Source organism: Schistocerca gregaria, chromosome 2, assembly GCF_023897955.1.
Source record: "Schistocerca gregaria isolate iqSchGreg1 chromosome 2, iqSchGreg1.2, whole genome shotgun sequence".
Taxonomy (NCBI): Eukaryota; Metazoa; Arthropoda; class Insecta; order Orthoptera; family Acrididae; genus Schistocerca; species Schistocerca gregaria.
In genome coordinates, this window is record NC_064921.1 from 702,853,617 (window position 1) to 702,876,986 (window position 23,370).

The 23,370-nt window shown below is 41.6% G+C and overlaps 1 protein-coding gene across 1 annotated transcript; it reads right to left on the reverse strand.

Moving 5' to 3' along the window:
• Positions 1 to 3,036: 3,036 nt before the first annotated feature.
• LOC126335944 (uncharacterized) lies at positions 3,037 to 23,047 on the reverse strand. Its single transcript, XM_049999421.1, has 4 exons — positions 23,007 to 23,047; positions 19,919 to 20,360; positions 5,563 to 5,756; positions 3,037 to 3,738 (listed from the first exon to the last, which is right to left on the reverse strand). The coding sequence occupies exons 1-4, from the start codon at positions 23,016 to 23,018 to the stop codon at positions 3,133 to 3,135; spliced, it is 1,254 nt and encodes a 417-aa protein (XP_049855378.1). The 5' UTR covers positions 23,019 to 23,047; the 3' UTR covers positions 3,037 to 3,132.
• Positions 23,048 to 23,370: the final 323 nt, after the last annotated feature.

Here is a 23,370-nt window from a genome sequence, read left to right on the forward strand (position 1 = left end):
GTCTTTTTTCCGCATGTGTCGACATCTCGCTGCTAGAAGTGTGACCGAGCCGGATGGTGGAGTCGCAAAGTGCCGGCTTTTGCACTGTTATAAAGGAAGGCTCCAGATAACTTCGCGTCGAATTTCAAACTTATAGGTCGCAATGGGAGACAAAAAGTGATAATTAATTCTGTTGCTAATTTTAGTGTGCTTACTGGTATAGTGTGAGAAGTCAGTTGGCCTCAATTCATCCATGAATTACTCTGCGTATTCTGTACTTGCTTGAATTATGTTACTTTCTTTTTCTCGTAAAACGCCATTGAAGAAATATTTGGCGCAGTTTCGTGATCCATCCTCCCTTTCTTGCTGTAGTACAACATTCCTTGCTACAGCTGGTATCTGAACAATGATGTTTAATTTCTGATGAGTTGAATCGGCCTCGGAATATCTTGACTGCAATCCGACTCTTAGCTACAACGCGCGAGCGTATGGAAGCCCATCAGGGATTGCGATAGTGACAATTAAGATTCAAGTATGTATTGTTGGGCATTTTATCATAGGCTGCTGTAAGGGCAGCGCTCTCTGACTAAACATACCTGCCTAGTAAATTACTACGGGGCATCTAGTGTTGTTTAGAGCCCATGCCAATTTGTATTCTATCAATTAAGCCTACCGTCACTTGAACAACCAGCCTGACGAGCAACAGGAACGGCCAGAGAAATTTTTTAATAAAATAATTACTTCCATAGGTGTTAGAGAGCGGCATCAGTCGATGGAAGATGCTAAAGCGTTGGCAGGAGAAGGATCCCGTTGAAATGGTGTACCTAATCCGGTAGTCTGTCTTGTATTCGCAGATCTAAATCTGAATGATCAGAGGAACTTGCTAGCCAATTCCCACTAAAGATATTCATACGATCACTCCACGTGTTTTAGATCGTCAAGGAAAAGATATTTCTTCGGTAACTGATTGTACAGATGTGTCCAAGTAGCTTTGAAAAGGTGGCTGTGGAAATATGATCTTAATATTTCTCTTATCCACAACTACATAATATCAATTGATACAATATCTAAATACGCATTATTGAACTGCAAATCCTGGGGGAATTGAGACTATGATTTTTCCATAACAACGGTGAACCCACCATAGCCGTCAGATCTACTGTCTTGTAACTTAATTTTGTGCTGACGGTCCCTCAGTTTGTCGGTTACCAAATTTTAGAGATTCAAGCAGTATTTGCATGAATTTCGGTCATGGTAGCCATCAAGTCATGACATTTATGCACTTTCATTGGAGCTCGCCGCAGGAATCGCACCTTCTACTCGTATTCTCCGCAGCGTTTACAATGAAAATGGACAGTCCATCAGCGATTAATGCGACCAGCATTACGAGGGGGTAACCTTTCTCTGCCTGCGACTATTGCGGGTGACGTCACCCACAAATTCTACGTAATGAACGTTACGACACCAATCAGATGATGGAATTTACATGGGTCGCACGCATTTAGTAGCAGGTGCAACGAATGATGGAACACTTTATCATCCTTGTGAAATATTATGACCAACGATATTAAACAACTAGAACACTTAAACGATGAGACAATAGTAGAAAAGGAATAGCAATAATAACGAAGTAAACACTTGAACTTTTAAGTATTTTGTGATATACTAGACAGTAACAAAACTTTCAGCTTCAAAATTCAAAAAAAGAGCTACTATTTATGTCTCGTTATTTGCACAAAAATGTGAACATCATTCAAATATACAGACACCACTAACGTCTGTATAATAACATTTCAAATTACAGGAAGGAAGTAATACTCTTTTGAATGGCAACGAGTCTAGTAATATTGATGCTCCTTAAAGTTACAGTACTTGGGGAACTGCAGAAACCGTAACATATAAAAAGAAGATAATGACGAACAATTTGCAGATGTTGAGCTTTGAGAATATTTGGAAAGTATAAAGAATATGAAAGATAAAAAGAAAAAATTATCCGACAGAATGTCATAAACGGTTAAAACATTTCCACATTGAGGTACCAAACTGGAATCAAAAGACAGATACCTGACTTGTAACTGCAACAGAAATGAGGATCGCTAAAAAATCATCATAATCCATTTCAGTGGAGGTGACACAGGGAGGAAACAGGCCTGAAGACAAATAAGCAGCATCTGTACCGAAAGCTGTCCCTTACCCTTTTTGCAATCAATCTTATACATTTAAAGTGAGTTCGTATGTTCTTCCATCATGAAGTGAAATTAATTGTTATATTACAATACCTTCGTGTGCCTAAAAAAGTAGATCAGACTCTTTTGGTACGACAGGCTTTTTAAATGACGTGCTTTACTTGGTTAATTCAAGAAAAGTCTCAAATTTCTCGTGAGGCATTCGAAGACACCGGGCTGGCAAAAGAAAATTTAGAAACTGTCACCTTCGTTAAAGTCTGGGAACAGAGTCTGGAACTCTGCATCATCATATCTTTTTATCTGTAGGTGTTTCTCCAAAAATCACTTCCGTCAACTTTTCTTCTTTTCCCGTTCATCAAACAGCACACAAGCAACAATGTCATCGTCGTCACTCATTTCTTCACTGTCACATGGTGCTGAAGAGAAAGATGGACCGTCGTCCTCAGTTTGAGACAATTGGGAGAACATGGCGCTTGCTTCCGGAGCTGTTGATCCTAGTCAGTGAACGCATGCCTCTACCCCTCTCCCCCTCCCCACCTCCACCCGTCAAATAATGTAAATAGTGTAGCGCTTTTGCCAGTTGCGGCGCACACCGGTGAAGGCTTTACATCGCGGAGGCCATTCTGTGCGGACGCAGCCACTAAGTGACCACTTCAGTAGCTCCAACCGACATACTAGAACGGCTCTTTAGAATGCAAAGGAAAATATTTAACGGAAATTGTAATCCCACTAGTGTTACTCTTTGCTTGCAGGGTGTACCTTTCATTGTCCTGTAATATCATTTGTCATTACTTCACAGTGAATACCTGACATATGAAGGGAACACAGCTCAAAAATGAGAATGCCTAGGTAAAGAATAACTAACAATCCATTCTTTTTAGTAACGAATTTTATTCGTTGTGTTCATCATACTATACAAAACGCATTCACACATAATAAATACAGCATGGTCAACTATTTATGTAGCTTAGCCCAGGATAGCCTTGCCATAGGCAAGGGGGGCAGCGTACTTAGCAATGGCCGGGGCGGCGTAAGCCACAGGGGCGGCGATCTTAGCGACGGCGGGGGCGGCGTAGGCGACGGGGGCGGCCACCTTGGCGACGACGGGGGCGGGGTGGGCAGCGGCCTCCCTGTGCACGACGGCGTTGAAGCCGTTGACGGGGTCGGCGGTGTAGTCGACGGTGCGGATGGAGCCGTCGGGCTCGACCAGGCTGTAGCTGCCCTGGACGACGTCACCGCTGCGGCTCTCCTGCTGGTTCTTGGAGTCACCGGTGAGGGCGTCCTGCACGCTGTAGGCGTAGCTGTACTGGGGGTTGGGGTCGTACTCGGCGGCCACGGCAGCGGGGGCGGCAACTGCGACGGGGGCGGCTCTCACGGCGGGGGCGACGGCCAGGGGGGCGGCACGCAGGGCGGGGGCGGCGTATGCCACGGGAGCAGCACGAAGGGCAGGGGCGGCGTATGCCACGGGGGCGGCGTAGGCGCGGGTGGCGATGGGAGCGCCGGGGGCGTAGACTGCGGGGGCACCCAGGTAGCCGGCACGGGCTACGGCCACGAAGGCGGCGAGGACGATCAGCTGAAACACACAGGAAACCTGTCAGTTACAGTGTTTACCTTTCTTTGTTAGTGACGCAGTGGTTCTTTGCACGTTTTTCGACAGAGCTTCGAAAGGTAGGTCAGAAAGTGTAGTTATTTGGCTATGGACGGACAAGTGGGGGCCATTGGCGGTTTAAAGATCCGTTTTGCAGCTGTCATGTGAAAGGTTCTTGGCCATTAGATGTCTATCAGGACAGTGATCATTCCAGTATTGCAGTGGTGTTTAACATGTTTCTAATCCACATTATCTCTAAAAACGATGACGACTGTTCAAACCCACGTCCGAACTTCCTGATTTAAGTTTTCCGTGATTTCCCTAAATCTCTTCAGGCAAATGCCGGGATGGTTCCTTCGAAAGGGCACTGCCGACTTCCTCCCCATCCTTCCCTAACCAGATGGGACCGATGACCTCGATGTTTGAACCCCTGCCCAAAATCAATTAACCAACCAACCACTAAAAATTAGTTACATAGTACTGTCGCTTCTTCGACGTTAATTTTAGAACGATGACGCAGAACAAGAGGACTTTATGTTGTACGGTGAATATAGAATGTGCAGTGTCGTAGCAGCTTGTCTAGTGCGGTCAGTGTTACTTTTCTTTCTTCTGCAATCGTTGTGTGACTGAGAAATGGTCTTCGATATACTTTACTTTAGGTTGGAGATAAGTTGCAATAGTTAAAAAAAGTGTAAACTTGAAAAAAATCCTATTTTCCCTGTTGGAAAAATTGATTTATCTCATTGAGACGTGACAGACATTCAACAGTGGGTATTTCAGTGTTGACAGGGTCATAATTCTTAGTGAAATATCCTTGAAGATTACCGATCTGTAATGTGCCTAAAATGAAATCCGTATCTTTCCTTTTCAAAAAGTATCTTCTTAATAAGTGAGTCCCCTAGGCGTAGCTCTCCCGGCTCAAAACATGCTTGATTAGCTCCCAAGGAGATATCGTGTGGAGAAGAGTGGCGTAGATCCAGATTCAAATATCTGTCCAGCAACAGACCAATAGTACGTTGTTGTTTCATTATTATTTATTTTCGAGCGCAAACTTTCTCCGGTGACTTTAATCCAGCAACATTTTGGGAACAGGCTCGCGCTTGTTCATATGAACATGCGATTTTGTTCGAGAAAGTATTCACTTGACTTGGGACTCGTATTTTGTTCCACCCAACCCAATTTAAATTTTCTGCAAATTCTCTAAATCACGTGGGGTACTTCCTCCAGTGAGATCGGCGGCCGATTCCTTCTTCAATTTACATTTATTCTGAGCGAATGCTGCATATCAAACTACAAGAACACTGTCGAGATATTTAACTCTCCTTCCTACCTTTGAAATTTTCTAGTCAGAACTTTCTAGATTTTGAAAGTTCAATATACCCTCCACAAATTGCGTGTAGTTCCCTGCGGCTGGTCCCGGCGGGGGTTCGAGTCCTCCCTCGGGCATGGGTGTGTGTGCTTGTCCTTCGGATAATTTAGGTTAAGTAGCGTGTAAGCTTAAGGACTGATGACCTTAGCAGTTAAGTCGCATAAGATTTCACACATATTTGAACTTTTGTGTAGTTCCCCACTTGCAGCTGTCAAGCACAGACGGAGTAGCCATCGCAGGGCACTACACCCTACATAACAATCGTTATCGATTTTATACAGAATTCTTCACGTTCATGTCTGTGTCAACACTGTTGTCATTACAGGTGACAAGACGATGTCAAGTTCGAAACACATAACGAAAGTGTAACACCGCCGAGTCATGGACACTTGAAACACAGTCGGTAGGCTAAAGTTGAGCAGCCTTCTGCTGGCACCCACCTTGCAGGCCATGTCGATGAGTTTCTTGCTGTGTGGAGCTGAGAACTGGCGATGCACTGTCCGGCCGGCAGTTATATACCCGCTGCAGGCGTGGCTGGGCGCTGCCCGCGTTTTCGCAACGCGCGATGTGGATGGCGGCCACCGGCCACAGCAGGCCTTGGGCGCACCTACCCCAATTGAGACACAGCCGTCCGCTACGAAATGCAAGTCGTCTGATAACTCAGACCTTTAGCAGACAGTTACGTTTTATAACTGCATGATAATTAACATATGTTGGGCTACTGTGTCCACGATGACTTTAGGCCTGTTGTTGCCGTGATTTACCGTTAATGTTGTTTTCTGAACTGTAGCTGAAGATCGCTGGGGTATTTGTTCCAAAAGGATTTTTTCATCATCTTTTCGAAATTAAGTTAGATGTTCCTCTGTCATCAATTTCGTGGCAACGACAATTTTTTAAAGGATATGGTAACTGACAGGTATGAACAGTACGCGAGATTTGTTTTTTTGGTGATATTTTCAGCTTTTTGTAAATTACAGTTTTATCTACATGTGGTGTCGCGCTACAGTGTGGATAAGTTGAAAATTTCGGTCTGACTGGTAGTCTGTTCAGTGGCTATGACCACTGTGTCCTGGTGGCGTAGTGGTCAGCGCATCTGCCTCGTAACCAGGAGATCTGGGTTCGATTCCTGGTCTGCCACACATGTTCAGCTTTCCCCAATGATATGAATCAGTGCCCAACAACAGTTAATATGTTTAATTCTTTTGTGTCTTGACAGTTTTAAGTGTTCAGCAGTCTCACTGCAGCAAAACATATTAAAACAAGGGTGTTATATTCACAGCCCTGGGAGGTAGACGATGTATGTGTAGAGTAAATTAAATTTTACATCTACTGTTGTTATATATACAGTTATGACTCTCCTAACGATTCTCAAGGTTAATATTGTAAAATTCAAATAATTGCTGCTTTGTAATGTTACTGAAAATACAGTACACCAAATGTAGGACGCACAAGCCTCCTTTATAATGTTTGCATCTTCCTTCTGTGGATTTTTTTTTTCTTTTGCTTGTTCTACATGCTTTATTCATCTGCAATATTTGTGTTCTCCTCATTCTTTTACGCGACAAATACTCGTTTATTGCCTCACCAGCGAGCTTTATTTCTTTATTGCTACATTCGATGCGACGATGATGATTTAGGTGTTTTGACGTCGAGGCACTAGTAACTGTATTGTCACTATGTTTGTACTGATTAGTACTCATCGAATAATATTATGAAATTAGACTCACCATTTTGCCGTCACTCGTATAAAGTCTTTAACAAATTCCAACCTAGACACACTGGGTCTCACTTCCACTCTTGTCACCCATAAATGTAGCTTCCAACGCAGATTCGAATGAATCCATATATTCTCACAACTTTTCTATCGCGGATTGTACATGCGTGTTCACATACGTTGCAAAACGCGCGCATTTCATTAGTCGCTGTCACTTCACGTGCAGCCGACATTGCTTAAGTCTAAGTAGACCGCAGTCGCACAGGCTGCTTTCTGTTACGTTCAGCTTTTCTCTACTCAGCACTCGATATTGCAATGTTAAAAGTTCTAATTGGAATTAGCTTCGTGTAACGTTATTGTCATTAATTTGTTGTCTTTAGTACCCTTCATATTACATACTGGCAACCATTTAATTAGCACAGCATGAAGGCGAGCTGCTACAGACGTCACATTATATAAGAGTAGGCAACAAACATACTGTGTATTAAAAAAGAAATGTCTGCCAGCACACCTGCAATTTCACAGCGGTACGATCATGACCCATCATGAAAGAGGACCATACACGACTCGAACAACTCCACGTAGTACGTCAGTGCGTGTCAGAGCCATTGTGGCGACAAAGTCGCACTGCTTTTCGTTAGCTTACAGTAGCTACTCTAAAATACGTGAACATACGCCAAATGCGAAATCCGTACTGTAATATGGTTTCTAGCGGAAAACATGTAAAAGCTGTTCGCCCCATCTGCCTTCTTTCTGCACTATCAAAGGCCTTAGAATATATAGTTCATGACCAGCTCACCATCTACCTCACTACTAACAACCTACTAGACGAATACCAATCAGGTTTCCGTAAACATCGAAGCACAACATCTGCTCTGATAAAGGTGACAGATGACCTGAAACTTGCCATGGACAGACAAGAAGCGACTATCATATGCTTCTTAGATTTCGGCAAAGCATTTGATACTGTCGACTTCGACATCTTACTGGCCAAACTTAGCGGTCTAAATTTCTCACCAAGTGCAGTGCAATGGTTTCGCTCATACATGACGTCTCGTCAGCAACGCGTCCTATCTGGGAATATAAAATCACAACGGCGGCAGGTAGTGTCAGGCGTTCCCCAAGGCTCAGTATTAGGTCCTATAATCTTCTCTCTGAATGTCAACGACGTGTCATCGGTTCTGACCTATTGCAAATACCATATGTATGCTGATGACCTTCAGTTGTATCTAAGTGCGAAACCAAGCAATCTCAAGAAAGCTATTGAAAATTTCAATACTGACCTCGATGCACTGTCAAAATGGGCACAGGACATAGGTCTAAAACTAAACCCATCTAAAACCCAAGCGGTACTTGTTGGTCACTCTAAGCTCATTAGCCCAAAACATCGGGAATCCTTACCACCTCTTATCCTAAATGGAACAAATATTAACTTCTCTCCCTCAGCAAAGAGTTTGGGAGTAATAATAATAGATGAAAATCTAAATTGGACAGAGCACATAACTGCAGTGTGCAAAAATGCATCAGCATCCCTTCATGTCCTACAAAAATATAAAAAACTCTTCCTTTTCGATCTGAAAAAGAAATTAGTACAAACGCTTATACTCCCAATCATTGAGTACAGCGATATTATCCTACAAGGCCTCTCTCAGGAAAATTCCCGACGTCTAGAACTGGTCATGAATGCCTGCGTCCGATATATTTGTGACGTTCGACTTTTTGATCACATTTCACCAGCAAATGCAAAATTGTCCTGGCTGCGTGCAGACAAACGCAGAGATTTCCATACACTCTGTCTCATCTACTGCCTTATAAATGTAAACTGTCCCTCATATCTCTCCTCGTCCCTAACGCTCATGTCGGAACAACATGACAGAAACACACGTTCCCATTATAATAAAATCCTCTCCGTTCCACTGCATCGCTCAGTCACCTTCTCCAACTCCTTTACAGTAGCGGAACCCGACTCTGGAATAACCTGCCTCGTTATGTTAGAGAACTTAACAACATGTCCAGCTTCAAAAAACAGTTAATGATGTATCTACTTAAGCAACAGTAATGCCTTCCTCTATACATGAATGCACTTCACCTCATTACTTCCCTCTTTCCCCCTCCTTAAATCTCCATTCCCCAAAACACTCTAAACTAGTAAACATCTACTTTACACACTAAGATATTATGTACATCTGCACAAACCTTCATTACTATTGCCAATCCTTCTCATGTTTGTCATTATTATTTGATTTTTTTACTGTTATTATTATTGCTTTTATCATAATCTGTATGTATAGCACCTGCTGTAAAAATACTGCCAGCATTTAATTTATTAAGTCTTAGTCATGTTTATCATTACATTTTTTACTGTTATTATTATTGCTTTTATCATAATCTGTATGTATAGCACCTGTTGTAAAAATACTGCCGCATTTACTTTATTAGGTCTTAGTCACTACTCTCTATTCATATTGTCACTAGAGTAAGCTAATATTCTCATTTAAACTATGGTCATGATGTAACTCTGATGTGTGAAATGCTGCATGTGTGGAACACTGGTCCGATGTAAGAGAGGGCCTGATGGCCCTAATCTGATCAGGTTAAATAAATAAATAAATAAAATAAATTAATCGCTAATATTGTGCTATTTACGGACTGAATAAGATCAATGAAATTTTTATTCGTCAGTGGTGTCACTTTTTTATGAATTTTGAGGATGAATTTTCATGATTATGATAGTAGTGGTCGTCTGTTTGTAGTTAGGAACGAAATATCATAAAAATGAACGAAATAATTAGCTGGCGTTTCGTTATTTCTCAAATGTCGCACAACTTTCCGCGGATTGCTATAATTGTTTTGCATGGAATCGCAAGTAAGGAATTACGGTACCATAACTCCTTTCTGAGAACTATAAAAACTCAACGGTTGATCGCTTCTCTGGGCTCTTTCACTACGACGCACAGGGCGAAAGCCTATACTGAACGTAATCGTGACCTGTGACACGACGCTTCGCCCAGCAAAGCGAAATAAGCTTACCAGACTCTGTCAGCCAGAGAGGTTCTGACTGTCGTTGTTTGGGACTCTGGTTTCTGCATTTTACGGAGCGTGGGAAGTCAATCACTTATGAAGCCTACCATGACACATTTAATAGACAAACACGATCTCTTGAGTAACGTCGTCGTGTTTCTGAACGAGAAAGTTCGGCCACTCTCTACGTGGTAAACAGGAATTGTCATGTCACTTCAAAAGGGACATTTTTGAACATTCACCCTACTGAGCAAACTTGATGCCAAGTGATTTCCACTTCTTCATGAAAATGAAAACGTCGTTTTGCCTTCAATTCTTTTATTATTCCGGGGAAGAAATTCAAGACGTTGTTACGTAATGGCTACATTCTCAGGCGGCAGAATTTTGCGCAGGTAGAATTTGTCTACTTATTAAGACAGGTGCCACATGCTTAAATCTGAATGGTCATTCTGTAGTTGCAGTATTAATACTTTTATAATATGTTTGATTTAACTACTCCACTATTTTATTTATAGCCTAGCGGAGTTTTATTTTCGGATAGCTCTCCCACGTTCCGAAAAATATGTTTATATTTTATGCTAACACGTTTCTCATTTTAAGAGAAGGTTTCTGATATTTTTGCCATCGTCAGTGTGTATTTGAATCCCCTGCACCATCGTTTTCTGCATGAATAAAGCAACTCTTCTGTTATTTCCTATGTCTCATTTACCACTTCATTTCTCCCAAGAACCCTCGACTATACTCCATTACCTATTTATATTAATTGTTTAACAACTTCTTAATTAGCCGTTGAATTAAACTATATGTCATGTTCTTTGCCGTCTCTGACAGAATCACCCAACATCCATTTTTATTTCTTATCTGTGAAATTTTACTTCCTTTTCCAAATTTCTCTCTGGTTTCCTTTACTGCTTGCACTACTTCCTCGACGACTGCTTCTCTTTGATATCATTAAATTCTTACAATGTTGTTGGGTTTCTGTAAAAGTCGTAAATAACATTCCGTTTCCTGGGTGGTGTCTTGCACTTGAACATTGTCAATTTTTTTCAGTATCTATTGCTAAAAAGCGTGTGTCTTACATGAAGCTATCTGCGAATATGAATCGTAAGGTCTGTATTGTCTCAACATGTTCCTATATTTATCCTGAACTCAAACTGACCATACATTCCATTCTTCTGCAGCTAATTCGCGTTAGTACTCTGAAACTGCACCTTACTAAACACTTCTCAATACACTCCTCCTCTGACATTGGAATTATTACATTTTTGTTAAAGTCTAAGGGCGTTTCAGTTGCATACCTGGTGGGACTGTATTGTCATAGTAGTTTCTCCCAAGATTCTTAGTAAGTCTCCACCGTTTACTTTGTTTTGACATAGATCTTTTAGCTCTCTCTCAAATTCTTCTCACAATATCGCATCACCAATCTCATCTTCATTTACTTCCCCTTCTCTTCCTATGATGCTGTTCTGAAGTTTCTTGCTTTATATAGCCGTTTTATAGTTTTTCAGATTTCAGAATTTTCAGTTTGGCACTGTCTTGCGTTTAGAGCTTTCAATATTAATACAACTTTTTCTCTTTTTTGGCAAAAGTTTCTTTGATTCCTCTATAAACAGCACCTGTTTTTTCCATAATCATGTCTAGTTTTACACCTTTGTAGATTTTCATCTAGCCACCCCTGATTTGCCATTTCGGATTTTTTATCAATCCCATTTTTACAAGTACGTAAAGAGTGGTTCAAAAAGAGCGCTGGTTTTGAAACGGCTGATAAATTTTTGTTTGTCGGTTGGTAACATTGTTTTGAGTCGTTTCTACTCACAGGAACGTTCCGTTTGTTGACTCAGTTTGAGTTTCTCGCATTCGGTGCGCAACGTGTGCTAATCGTGTAACCGTTTAATCAGAATAAGAAAGTTATGCAACAACAGTCATGCGATTTCGCGCGATTCTAGGGCGTTATGAGACACTTCTGTTTCATAAGTTCTTTGAGACGGGTTCAACAGAAAACTTTAAAAATCATTGGCGTCGTCGTTCTGGCCAAAATGAGTAGAAAATTGCGATGATTTATGATAGTGTGGCTGTTAGCCCAATTAAATCAATTCGTCACCGTTCCCAACTACTGGGCTAAGTTGTTCTCCAGAACAGAGAGTTCTCCATTGTAATCTTCATTACCACTCATATAAGATTCAGTTGGCGTTGGAGCTCAAGTGACGGATCACTAGAAGCGACTATAGTTTCTTGACTGGGTTATGAAAGGCCGACAGGAGAGCGACAGCTTCGCAAACAAAAACATCTTCAGTTGTGAAGCACATTTCAACGGTTTTGTAAGTAGAACTGGCGTGTCTGGAGTCAGAAAATACTCACGTGATGAGGCAGGACAAGCTGTACAGTCAATGGAGACCGATACCGTACGATGAAGGGAGTTTCTATGGCTTCATTTGGATGGAGTGGACATTGAAGAGATGTGGTTTCAGCATACCTGCCATACTTTGCTCGAAACAATTCAGTTGCTTCACGAGCGGTTCCCAGATAGCCTCATTTCGCCCAATGCTGATCATTAATGGCCACCAGCGTCATGTGACTTAACTCTTTGTGACTTTTTTATTTGGGGTCATGTTAAATCGATGGTGTATGCCAATAGATCCCGGAACTTCTATAACTTGGAGGAGGAAATTCGATGAGTTGTTAGCGAAATGAATGTGGGAACTTGTCTGCACTCATAGTGAATTTCATGAACGGAGTTTTTGCATGACAGCCCAGTAGAGGAGGCCATAGACCTGTTTGGGTGTGTGTGTGTTTTTTTTAAATAAACTTCTTACTTCGATGAATCAAAACCGACGCTCTTTTTGAATCACCCCTTGCTCACTTCCTTTGCCGCAGTTTTATATTTCCTCCTTTCAGAAGTCAAATGAAGGTGTGATCCTTAAATATTCTTAAAGAATCTTTTATTTATTCATCAACATCAACTTTGTTCCCTTCAAAGTAATCCCCCTTACATATAATACACTTGTTCCAGCACTTTTTCCAATCTTGGAAGAACTTCTGGACCTTAGTTTTCGTTGTGGTGCTCAGCTCGTTTATCGATTCTGTTTTTATTTCATCTATGGTGACGAAATGACGTCCTTTCATGGTTCTATTCAGCCTCGGGAATAGAATTAAGTCACAGGAAGACATGTCCGGCTAACACGGTTGGTGAAATAACAAGCATTGTGGTATGAGCGGGAGCATTAACGTGTTGCAAATTCCACAGCTGTGGTCGTTTTCCGCAGATTGCTTCACGCAAGCGGCTCGTTATTTACCAATAGTATTCCTTATTGAACGTACGACCATAAGGCAGGAACTCATAATGAACTGTCCCATTGTAATCGAAGAAAACAGTGAGAAGTACCTTCACATGTGACCTGACTTGTCGAATTTTTGTCGATCTTGGCTTTTCAGGACGATTGGGTCTTGGTTCCGACGTCGTACCCGTGTACCAATGGTTTTTTTATTATTATTTTATTTTAAATTCACTATTGGACTTAAATTCTGAACTCATCAGTCCCCTAGAACTTAGAACTACTTAAACCTAACTAACCTGAGGACATCAAACACATCCATGCCCGAGGCAGGATTCGAACCTGCGACCGTAGCGTCGCGCGGTTCCAGACTGTAGCACCTAGAACCGCTCGGCCACCCCGGCCGGCATACCCATGTTTCGTCACGTGTTATAACCTTCTGTATAAGTTCTGGATCGTTGTCGACTTATTTCAGCAATCCCTGAGCATTGTCTACGTGACGTCATTTTTCTCGAAATTCAACAGTTTCGGAACAAACTTTGCTGCTACACGTTTCATACCCAAAACATCAACAACAAAAAATGGTTGACAGGATCCAAAGAATATGTCGACATCATCAGCGACCTCACTGATGGTGATTTGGCGATTTTACATAACCGTTTTATTTACTTCTTCCACATCGTCGTGAGCAATTGATGTGCTAGTGCGTCCAGGGTGTCCATCTTCTTCAACGCCTTCTCGACCCACTCTGAAACGTTTATACCACTCGTAAACTCTTGTCTTGTTCATAGTAGATTCACGAAAAGCCACATTCAGCATTTAGAATTAGGTGCTGCAGGTTTATTCCATTTTTCAAGCAAAATTTAATGCAAATTCGTTGATCGATCTTTTTCGAAAATAAAAATTCGCCGAGCACTCGAAAACACGCATACTCTTTCCGACTATCAACAATAAACTAAATATTCAAAACAGCTGAAAATGCTAAACATATATCACGCACAAGTGCACAAGCAAGAAGAAAAAAACTGAAAGTCGACTGCATTCAACCAGTGAAATTAAAAAAAAATTCGGTATTTCTTGATTACACCTCGGGCATGGATGTGTGTGATGTCCTTAGGTTAGTTAGGCTTAATTAGTTCTAAGTCTAGTGGACTGATGACCTCAGATGTCAAGTCCCAAAGTGCTTAGAGCCATTGGAACCATAAATCTTCTGTCGACTCCTTTCCGCTTCCCAATGCTCCTTTTGAAACTCTCAACAACTTCTAGCTGTTTCTAGTTACAATATTTAGGTCCATCTCATTAATATCTTAACTTTCTGGAATTTCTCTAGATTTAATTTGCATGTCATAACTAATAAATTATAGTCAGAGTTCACACCTGTCCTGGAAAAATTTACCAGTTTAAAACTTGGTTGCTTAATCTGGCATACCATTTTGTATCCTATCTTAAACCGTCCACTGTGAATAGATCTCTAAAATTACAATAATGGCTAAAACTGAACACTTTGCGAAAGCGTGGTTATGCAGGTATAACCCACAGTGTGTTATCACCTATATACCGCTACTTATTTGTAATAAAATGACGGAGAAAAGCAAACATTGATTTTTTTAAAGCCTATTGCGTTCCAGCAGTAGGCGAGCTTGCGTAAGCGGCTAGTTTCTTTAGGCAGCTGATGCAACACACTCCGGGCCTACGTCAGCGCACGACGTTAACCCTTTATATCACGTTCGTTTACTAATGAGTCGAGGCACATATTAGTGTCAGTCCAAATTCAGAATGTTTTAGTACGTTCAGCTGAGCCTCGTGGCATGTAATTTGTGGTTTTAAAACCAAAACTAATTTACTAGATTTTGGTATTTTATGTACAGTGCTTTTCAGTTAAGTGTTCATACTGAAGTACTGCCAAATTTTTCATGATGATTGTGATACAAAATGACTCCTCTTTACGAAACTCTGGTGCTATACGACAATACGCAAAAAAAATCTGATTTTGTTCAACGCTTCTCAAAATTGAGTCATAAACCTAGGGACATAAGAAATCACGTGAAATTTACTTTGGAGCAATAAAGCCTTTATAAAAATTATAACTCCTGAAATTTATCTAGCATATGGGAAACATCATTATCAGCTTTGGCAGATAGCATCTTACGCGCCCATAAAACCCGTATCGTGTGGATAAAGGTTTAAAGACCTTCACTGTATCCTAAATTGAGTTTTGAGAGCTTGTTGTTTTACGGATGAGATCCTCCTATACCGTCTTCTTCCCTGTTCGACTATTTATTTTGGCATATGTTAGAGAAATTAGGACGGTATTTCTCTACCCAGTGCTTAGATGGGGAACAGCTCGCAAGAACGTGAGTGTATCACTAGAATTATGACTCCAGGGTGCTCTACGCACTTAAGTTGTCTCACAGATGTCAAATTTTTGCTTGGAACACGTATTGAAAATCTGTCAGAACCTACAATCAACTTTCTAGAGTAGGAGACAAGTCTACCTGGACGAAATATCCATCTGAGAACACACAGAAATCTCACTGTCTTCACGTCACATAGGTGCAAATCAGTGGTGACCCACACAATGTCAGGCATCAGTAACTACAGCTGACTTGTCCTCAACCTTAAACATTGACGTCTCACTCCTTAGGTAATATCCACAATAATTACAGCACACCTGTATCAGTACACTGCAAGAAAAAAGACCTCAGTCTAGCACAGAAATCAGTTCACCGTGTTACTACATGTTACGTGATAACGTAAGTCAGAATTCAGTAACAGGCATGTTTTTTGTTTAGCTTAATTCAGATTTATGAACTGAGATATTGTAAAAATAGTGATAGGTAGGTAGGTAATAGATAGATAGGTAGGTAGATGATAGATAGATAGATAGATAGAGATAGAGAGAGAGAGAGAGAGAGAGAGAGAGAGAGATGACTAATTGCGAATGGAAGTTTAGCAGAAGTTTCTAAACTTTTATAAGGCCTCTGCCCCTTCAGTTTCAATAGTTAGAGGTTATCGCCTTCAATTTCAAAATCCGGAATTTTATACTTCCTATTGGATACAGTCTGAAGATTTTCGGTATTAAGAATCGTGCACTTCCGCGCTATGTTGAAAGAGACAGCAAAAAAAATTAGCAGTTCAGTTAAATGGGATAGGAGACTGTCCTGGGAGGTGGAACCTGTAAGTGACTGTACAGAAAGTAATGCAAACAAGGCAGTGGGATCTACATACTGCACAAAAATTCCGAAGGCTGCCTAGAAAGCATTTCTTGAAGGAGGGATAAGTAAGTATCTGAGTGTCGAACACTAGAAAATTGAACGCTGAAGCGCAAATAGAGAACTTTCAAACAAATATTTTGTGCGTTTAGTGAAGTGAAATACGAACGAAATATTCTGCTTATAGGACATTAATAACAACAGAAATAGTGACTTCTGTAACAGTGGCATACCTATGAACAGGGAGATAGGTTGAAGAGGCAGCAATGAGTAACGGAATTATTCCTCTGAAGATTCGACCGATGTCAATAACAGTCGTCATTATCGGTTTAACATGCCCACATCACAAGCTGATACGAAAATAAAGAAAACATTTGAGAAAATAAGGTACTGGATCAAATGAATCAGCCATAATGAAGATTTGGTGCAGAGAAGGGAAGGAAGACTTAAGAGAGAATGTAGAATGGATGAAAGAACAGAACACAGAGTGAGGAATCTGTCTTTCTGCGATAAGTTTCATCTGTTTGCAGCGAACATCGTCTTTCGGAATCGCGATAGATGAATGCATACTTGGATTATACCGGGAGACATCTGAACAGCGTCATGGCTAGACAAAGCCGTAGAAATCAATTAGTGTACTGCAAAGCATATCCACATATTGAGATAGACTCAGAATTTAGCCTATTAGTGGTGAACAGTAAACTGATAATCAAGAGGATGCAGGAGTAGAATAATACTTTAAATTTAGGGCACAATGAGACGAATTTGTTTTCCAAGACAGTGGGCTTTCGTACGAGTAAAATAGTCAAGTGTAGTTCAGGAACCCGAAGATTAGGCAGCGCTTGAGATGTTGTAAAGAGAGAGGCCACTAGACAGTATACATCATATTAATGTCCACTAATAGGTGTCCGGATAATTTTGATCGTATAGTCTATTTCCTGCAACATCAAATATAATGATTTACATCTGTGAAACTCATCACGTTTTTTTATGTACTGAAACAATTTTTCAGTGAATTATGGTAGGCTTTAACCTGTAACGCAACTTGAAAGAAATGTGGAAAACAATCTAATAAGGCTATGCGAATGTTACTCCACTGAAAATACTTGTGGGCCCCATATAGTCACAGCTTTCTTTCATACACTACTGTATATGGAATTGTTTTGGGTTTTACATTATATTTATTTTTGTTTTGATGTGAAACTGCACCATAAATATCTCCAGTATGTAATATTTTAGTCACTACAGGAAGCGTCATGATACTGAGGGCTACCTAAATACCGTACTTACCTAGAAATACAAAGTGTTTCACATACTGCTCAAGCGCCGTCTGTGTGACTGAACGGAAACGAGTACCTCCGTAAGCATCGTAAACACATAGGATGTAGTTCCTACCATCAAAACGTATCCTAAAACTGTAATAGATGCATTAGTTATATGTGGTTTTGCTCTGTCCTCTTTAAAATAACCGTAGGTATCTTAATTAATTGTTAGTTATAGGAGAAACGGTGCAGTATACAAGGTGATTCACCTACAGTTTGTGTTCAAAACATTTCTGAAATGAAAGGTATTACGGATGTACTGTTATCATAGGTATGAAGTGTTACAAAGGGCCTACAGTTTCAGTTCACACCCAGATTTTAATAATCGGTATAATTAGTGTTTATTTCAAATAGTCACGTTTAAAAAAGGGAAATATGCCAGTTGACACTAACAAAATGAAACTAGACGAAATTAGAATGCTACTGCAATTTATTTTCATGACTCAAGAACATGTAGTCCACGAGTAGCAACTATTTGAAATTAGTAACTACGTACAGCAGTCAACTCCTGTATCAGAATTAACGTAAAGCAGAAAAGTAAATAATCAGTTTTTTGTGCTGAAGAAGTAAGAGAACTGACCAAGGGGGAATTTCCAGAATGCCGACCACCAGCTCTTAACACAAGTTTCCAGTCAGTCATGCAATGACTGATACACGCGTTCTAGCATTTCGCCAGAAATTTCAGTGCAGGCAGCAGGAATAAGTCGTTTTATATCATCGAGTTGTAGTCGGTGTATCATTATTAACAGCATCTTCCAGCTTTCCTCAGAGGAAAAAATCTAAGGCGGTCACATCTGGTGAACGGGACGACCAAGATATAATATGTCCACTTCGTTCAGTCTAAAGATTTGTAAAAATCAGTGAAGAGAAGCTGTATTACGTTGTACGCTACACCGGTATTAAGAATGTTCAAAGGCCGATGTGCGACGTCCTGCAGAGTACGCCCATAATCTTACGTTTCAATCATTTCCCTCAATCTGCTGTGCTATTCAATGCATAATGACGAAACTGGTCACCAGTTTACGTAGTACAGTGATGTACCTTCAGCCAAAGAAACCGTTGTTGCGTAACTCCTAGGTATCGACAACAATCCACATAAAATTTTATCGTATGACAGTTCTAGCCGGCCGTGGTGGCCGAGCGGTTCTAGGCGCTTCAGTCCGGAACCGCACGACTGCTACGGTCGCAGGTTCGAATTATGCCTCGGGCATGGATGTGTGTGATGTGCTTAGGGTAGTTATGTTTAAGTAGTTCTAAGTTCTAGGGGAGACTGATGACCTCAGATGTAAAATCCTATAGTGCTCAGTGCCAATTGAACCATTTTTGAACAGTTCTGTTTTCAGATGATATTTTTTAACATAAAAATGTACTGTTATACACTTATGACACTGTGATTATACAAAAAAGAGCCAGGAATGTCATATGAATATCTGTGACTATCAATGTGCGAGGATATGAAGTTAAACGATCACTTAGATTTACTTAAAAATAAATCGAGGCAGGTGCTATGTATAGAATACAGGGTGCTATGAACTGCGGATTGTAAACTAAAGACATTGTTTACAAAGCAATGTGGAATCCATAGAGGACCAGTCCACTGTATCGTGGAATCCATACTAGGTCGGAAACTAAAAACAGAAATGCGAACGATCTCGGAGTTGATCTGTTCGTGGAACAGGGTAATGAAACAGCTGAAAGGGCATCGAATAATTCACAAAAGCAAGTAGGAAAATTCCGAATTAATTGCCGTGATGGAAGCTACAAATATTCTTCAGCATCTAATACATCGCTCGGTATTGACTTTGGAGATAATTTTACACTGATAGTACGCATGGAGGAAAGAAAGCAATCATTTCATGTATGCTTCATCTGTGAAGGGAATGAGAAGCAATCCTGGTGTATGATGCAATAATAATGAACTTACAGAATAAATGCGCATATTTAGAAATTGAAGGAAGCATTACTGATTTGCGAGGCCCCTGAAGAGAGATGAGTGACATTGAAGAATATAAATAATATGGTAAATTTTATTCCACTTACATAATATACAGTACAAAAACATTCACTCGCAATAAATACAGAAGTTTACAGTGGAAAAGAAATTACTTGGGAAAAGTTTTCGTCATTAGATTCGCATTGGTACAAATATTGTGTATAGGAGAGAAATTGCTTCGAGATGAAAATTGCGAAGAATATACTCAAAAATTGAGCCGCTCAGTAGGATTATGTCCAGAGGAAGTGTTTATGTGGTGTTTAACCGAGGATGGCCTTTCCATAGGCGAGGGGAGCAGCGACCTTAGCAACCGCAGGGGCGGCGTAGGCGACGGGAGCGGCCACCTTGGCGACGACGGGGGCGGCGTGGGCGACAGCTTCCCGGTGCACGACGGCGTTGAAGCCGTTGACGGGGTCGGCGGTGTAGTCGACGGTGCGGATGGAACCGTCGGGCTCGACCAGGCTGTAGCTGCCCTGGACGACGTCTCCGTCGCGGACTTCCTGCTGTGCCTTGGAGTCACCAGTCAGAGCGTCCTGCACGCTGTAAGCGAAGTTGTACTGGGGGTGCGGGTCGTATTCGGCAGCGGCCACGGCGGCGGGGGCAGCGTAGGCCACGGGGGCAGCCCTGACGGCCGGGGCGACCACTGCTGGGGCTCCCAGGTAGCCGGCGCGGGCGACAGCCACGAAGGCAGCGAGGACGATCAGCTGCAACAAAAAAAGAAGTTAGCCCTGTTACTGAAGTAGTCGAAGCGCAGAACTCAGAACAAGAGGCGTGTTAACCTGTCATCTACTACCTAGTAATTATATATGGGAATTTTTGGACTTGGACGAAGGAGAAGGTTTAGGGTAACCAAAGGAAACCATGTAGACTGCATGATGCTTAAAATACTACTTCTTCCCGTTTCCACATCCAGTGTTTTAATGACTGCAACACTTATGAATTTTTGTCCATTAAAGGAGATTACGTCACGTTAACAATAGTTCTTACATAGTTCTGTGACGCGCGGAGTGGCCCCGCCGTTTCAGGCGCTATGTCACGCACGGCGGATCATCCCGCCGGAGGTTTGAGTCCTCCCTCGGGCATGGGAGTGTGAGTTGCTCTTAGCGTAAGTTATTTTAAATACTGTGTAAGTCTAGAGACTGATGACCTGAGCAGTTTGGTCCCTTAAGAGTTCACACGCATTTTTGGACATAGTTCGGTCGTGAACCGGCCCCTGTAGTCCTGGGGCAGCATTGCTACTCCTTTAAGTGGTAATCAAGGTTTGCAGTTTTCTGGATTATTGAGTATATCCTATGTTGATCAATAATAGAATGTGAAACCTATGTTTATCAAAAATACAATGTGAGAATTTCAGAAATTGGAACTAATAAACAGATATGAGTGATGACTTGATTGCGATAATGATGTCATGACTAACGCTTAAAGAGTCGGTAGACCAAAATTATAAAGTTTGATCGTGATATCCAGGTAGGGATTCGCGAGTCAAGGCTGTTTTTGCGACGGCGTCCATTCAATAATGGTTCTTCAATAAAGACTAGATGAATGAAAATGTCTGCTCCGAGTCATATCATTAACAGGGCTACTGATTTGCTAGTCTCAAACACCGGTTATGATTCAAGTCCATTCGATAAATGTATTCTGATTTGACTCCCAGATTTGTGCTCTCACTCAGTTGATCAAAAGCATGATTTCGTAGTAAGTAGTAACGCGATTCCTCCTATATATTCGTGCCTAATCCTTTTGTTATGCGTGTCACAATTTTAGCTGCGAATAAAGAAGATCAAATTAGGTCAAGTTCCTTGATTACCACTTTCACTTACATCTTATAAAAATGGTTCAAATGGCTCTGAGTACTATGTGACATCTATGGTCATCAGTCCCCTAGAACTTAGAACTACTTAAACCTAACTAACCTAAGGACATCACACAATACCCAGCCATAACGAGGCAGAGAAAATCCCTGACCCCGCCGGCAATCGAACCCGGGATTACATCTTATAGTTATCGATAACAAGGAGCTAAGTGTGAGTGGTGATATCTGTCACGGCAACTCAGAACTCAATTTCGGCAAGCACTCCAGCGTGAATGGTTAGCCGCGCGGAGTGGCCTCTCGGTTAGAGGAGCCATGTCACTGACTTCGTGGCCCCTCCTGCCGGAGGCTCGAGTCCTCACTCGGCCATGGGTGTGTGTGTTGTCCTTAGCATAAGTTAGTTTAAGTAGTGTGCAAGTCTAGGGACCGATGACCTCGGCAGTTTGATCTCCTAGAAATCCATACACATTTGAACATGAATAGTTACAAGTTTTCAAAAAAATGGCTCTGAGCACTATGGGACTTAACTTCTGAGGTCATCAGTCACCTAGAGCTTAGAACTACTTACACCTAACTAACCTAAGGACGTCACACACATTCATACCCGAGGCTGGATTCGAACCTGCCACCGTAGCAGTCGCGTGGTTCCAGACTGTAGCGCCTAGAACCGCAAGTCCAACCCGGCCGGCTACAAGTTTTCGCACGTGGAGTTGTGATAAGAGATTGAACTCACTTTAGGGAGAACAAAGCTTCAAGTAACCCTTCGGCCATTGATATATTTCCTATGGTTTATGCTCTAATGATCTCGTCTTCGACGGGACGTAAAATACGAATATTCCTTACACAAATTAGTTTTTGGAAGTGTACTCAATTTTAAGGAATTTTGCTTCATTGAATTTACTTGGCTGATCTGCACTCAAACATGGAACCTTACCTCTCGTAGTCAGTGCGCAATGAAGGATTCTATGAAACGGTACTGCCGGAACTGAATCTCTGGAGCTGAGTCGAGTGTTACGTCTTGAGGACTAACTCGTCAAAAGGGTTGCCAACAAAAGGCAAGGAACGGAAATTATGAAACATCTACACTGAAAGACATTCGAAAAAAGAAAGCCTGATACTTCAAAAAACATAGCCCCTCCGTATTTCCCTCGTAGATACCGTGAAGAAAAGGTAAACTAATAACGATCTGCACAGTGACTTGTAGGCATTCATTTTTTCCATTTCCAATCCATGGATTGAACGGGAAAAACCTTAATATACCATAAAATACAAAGATCCTCCGCCACTCACTTTACAGTAATTCGCATTGTATAGCAATTGATGTCTGCAAGTAGACCATATTTCGGATTGTGGACTATACATAGTACTGACGCTTTCCGATATACTTTCGCATCACTGAGCTAAGTGACAATTTACTTCGCCAAGTGGCTCGGCGCGCCGGTCACTCTTAATTCGAAGCACGTGACGGAAGCTCGGCACCGCTGGAGTGAGTCGAAGTGTCGCGTGAGACGGCCACTCGCTGGCAGCCGCCGGCACCCACCTTGCAGGCCATATCGATGAGCTTGTCGCCGTGTGGAGCGGAGAACTGGCGATGTGCCGGCCAGCCAGCGGTTATATAGCCGCGCCCGGGCGTGGTGGACAGCCCTGTTTTCGCAATGCGTGACGTCGCGGGCGCGCATGTCCGGCTTTTGTCACACTGCAAAACCCCCTCCAGTAAACCCTGTAACCTTTCTGTGTAATTTATCTGTATGTGAAATACTGAATATTCTTTTTTAAAACTTTCTCCTCGTGTAACGTGTGCTTTAGATATCGTATTCAACTGCTGAACAAAACTGACTGTTGGTTGCCCGTGTGTTGCGAATGTGAATAGTATCACGAAATAAAACTTTAATCTTAGTAACATG

Bases quoted from the DNA above. Each gene is read 5' to 3' on its own strand.
- LOC126335944 (XM_049999421.1), bottom strand. The intron at 5,757-19,918 runs AAACACCACATA...TGCATTTCGTAG, and splicing joins TGGAAAGGCCATCCTCGGTT to CGGACGGCTGTGTCTCAATT. The intron at 3,739-5,562 runs GTGGGTGCCAGC...TGTGTGTTTCAG, and splicing joins TCATCGACATGGCCTGCAAG to CTGATCGTCCTCGCCGCCTT.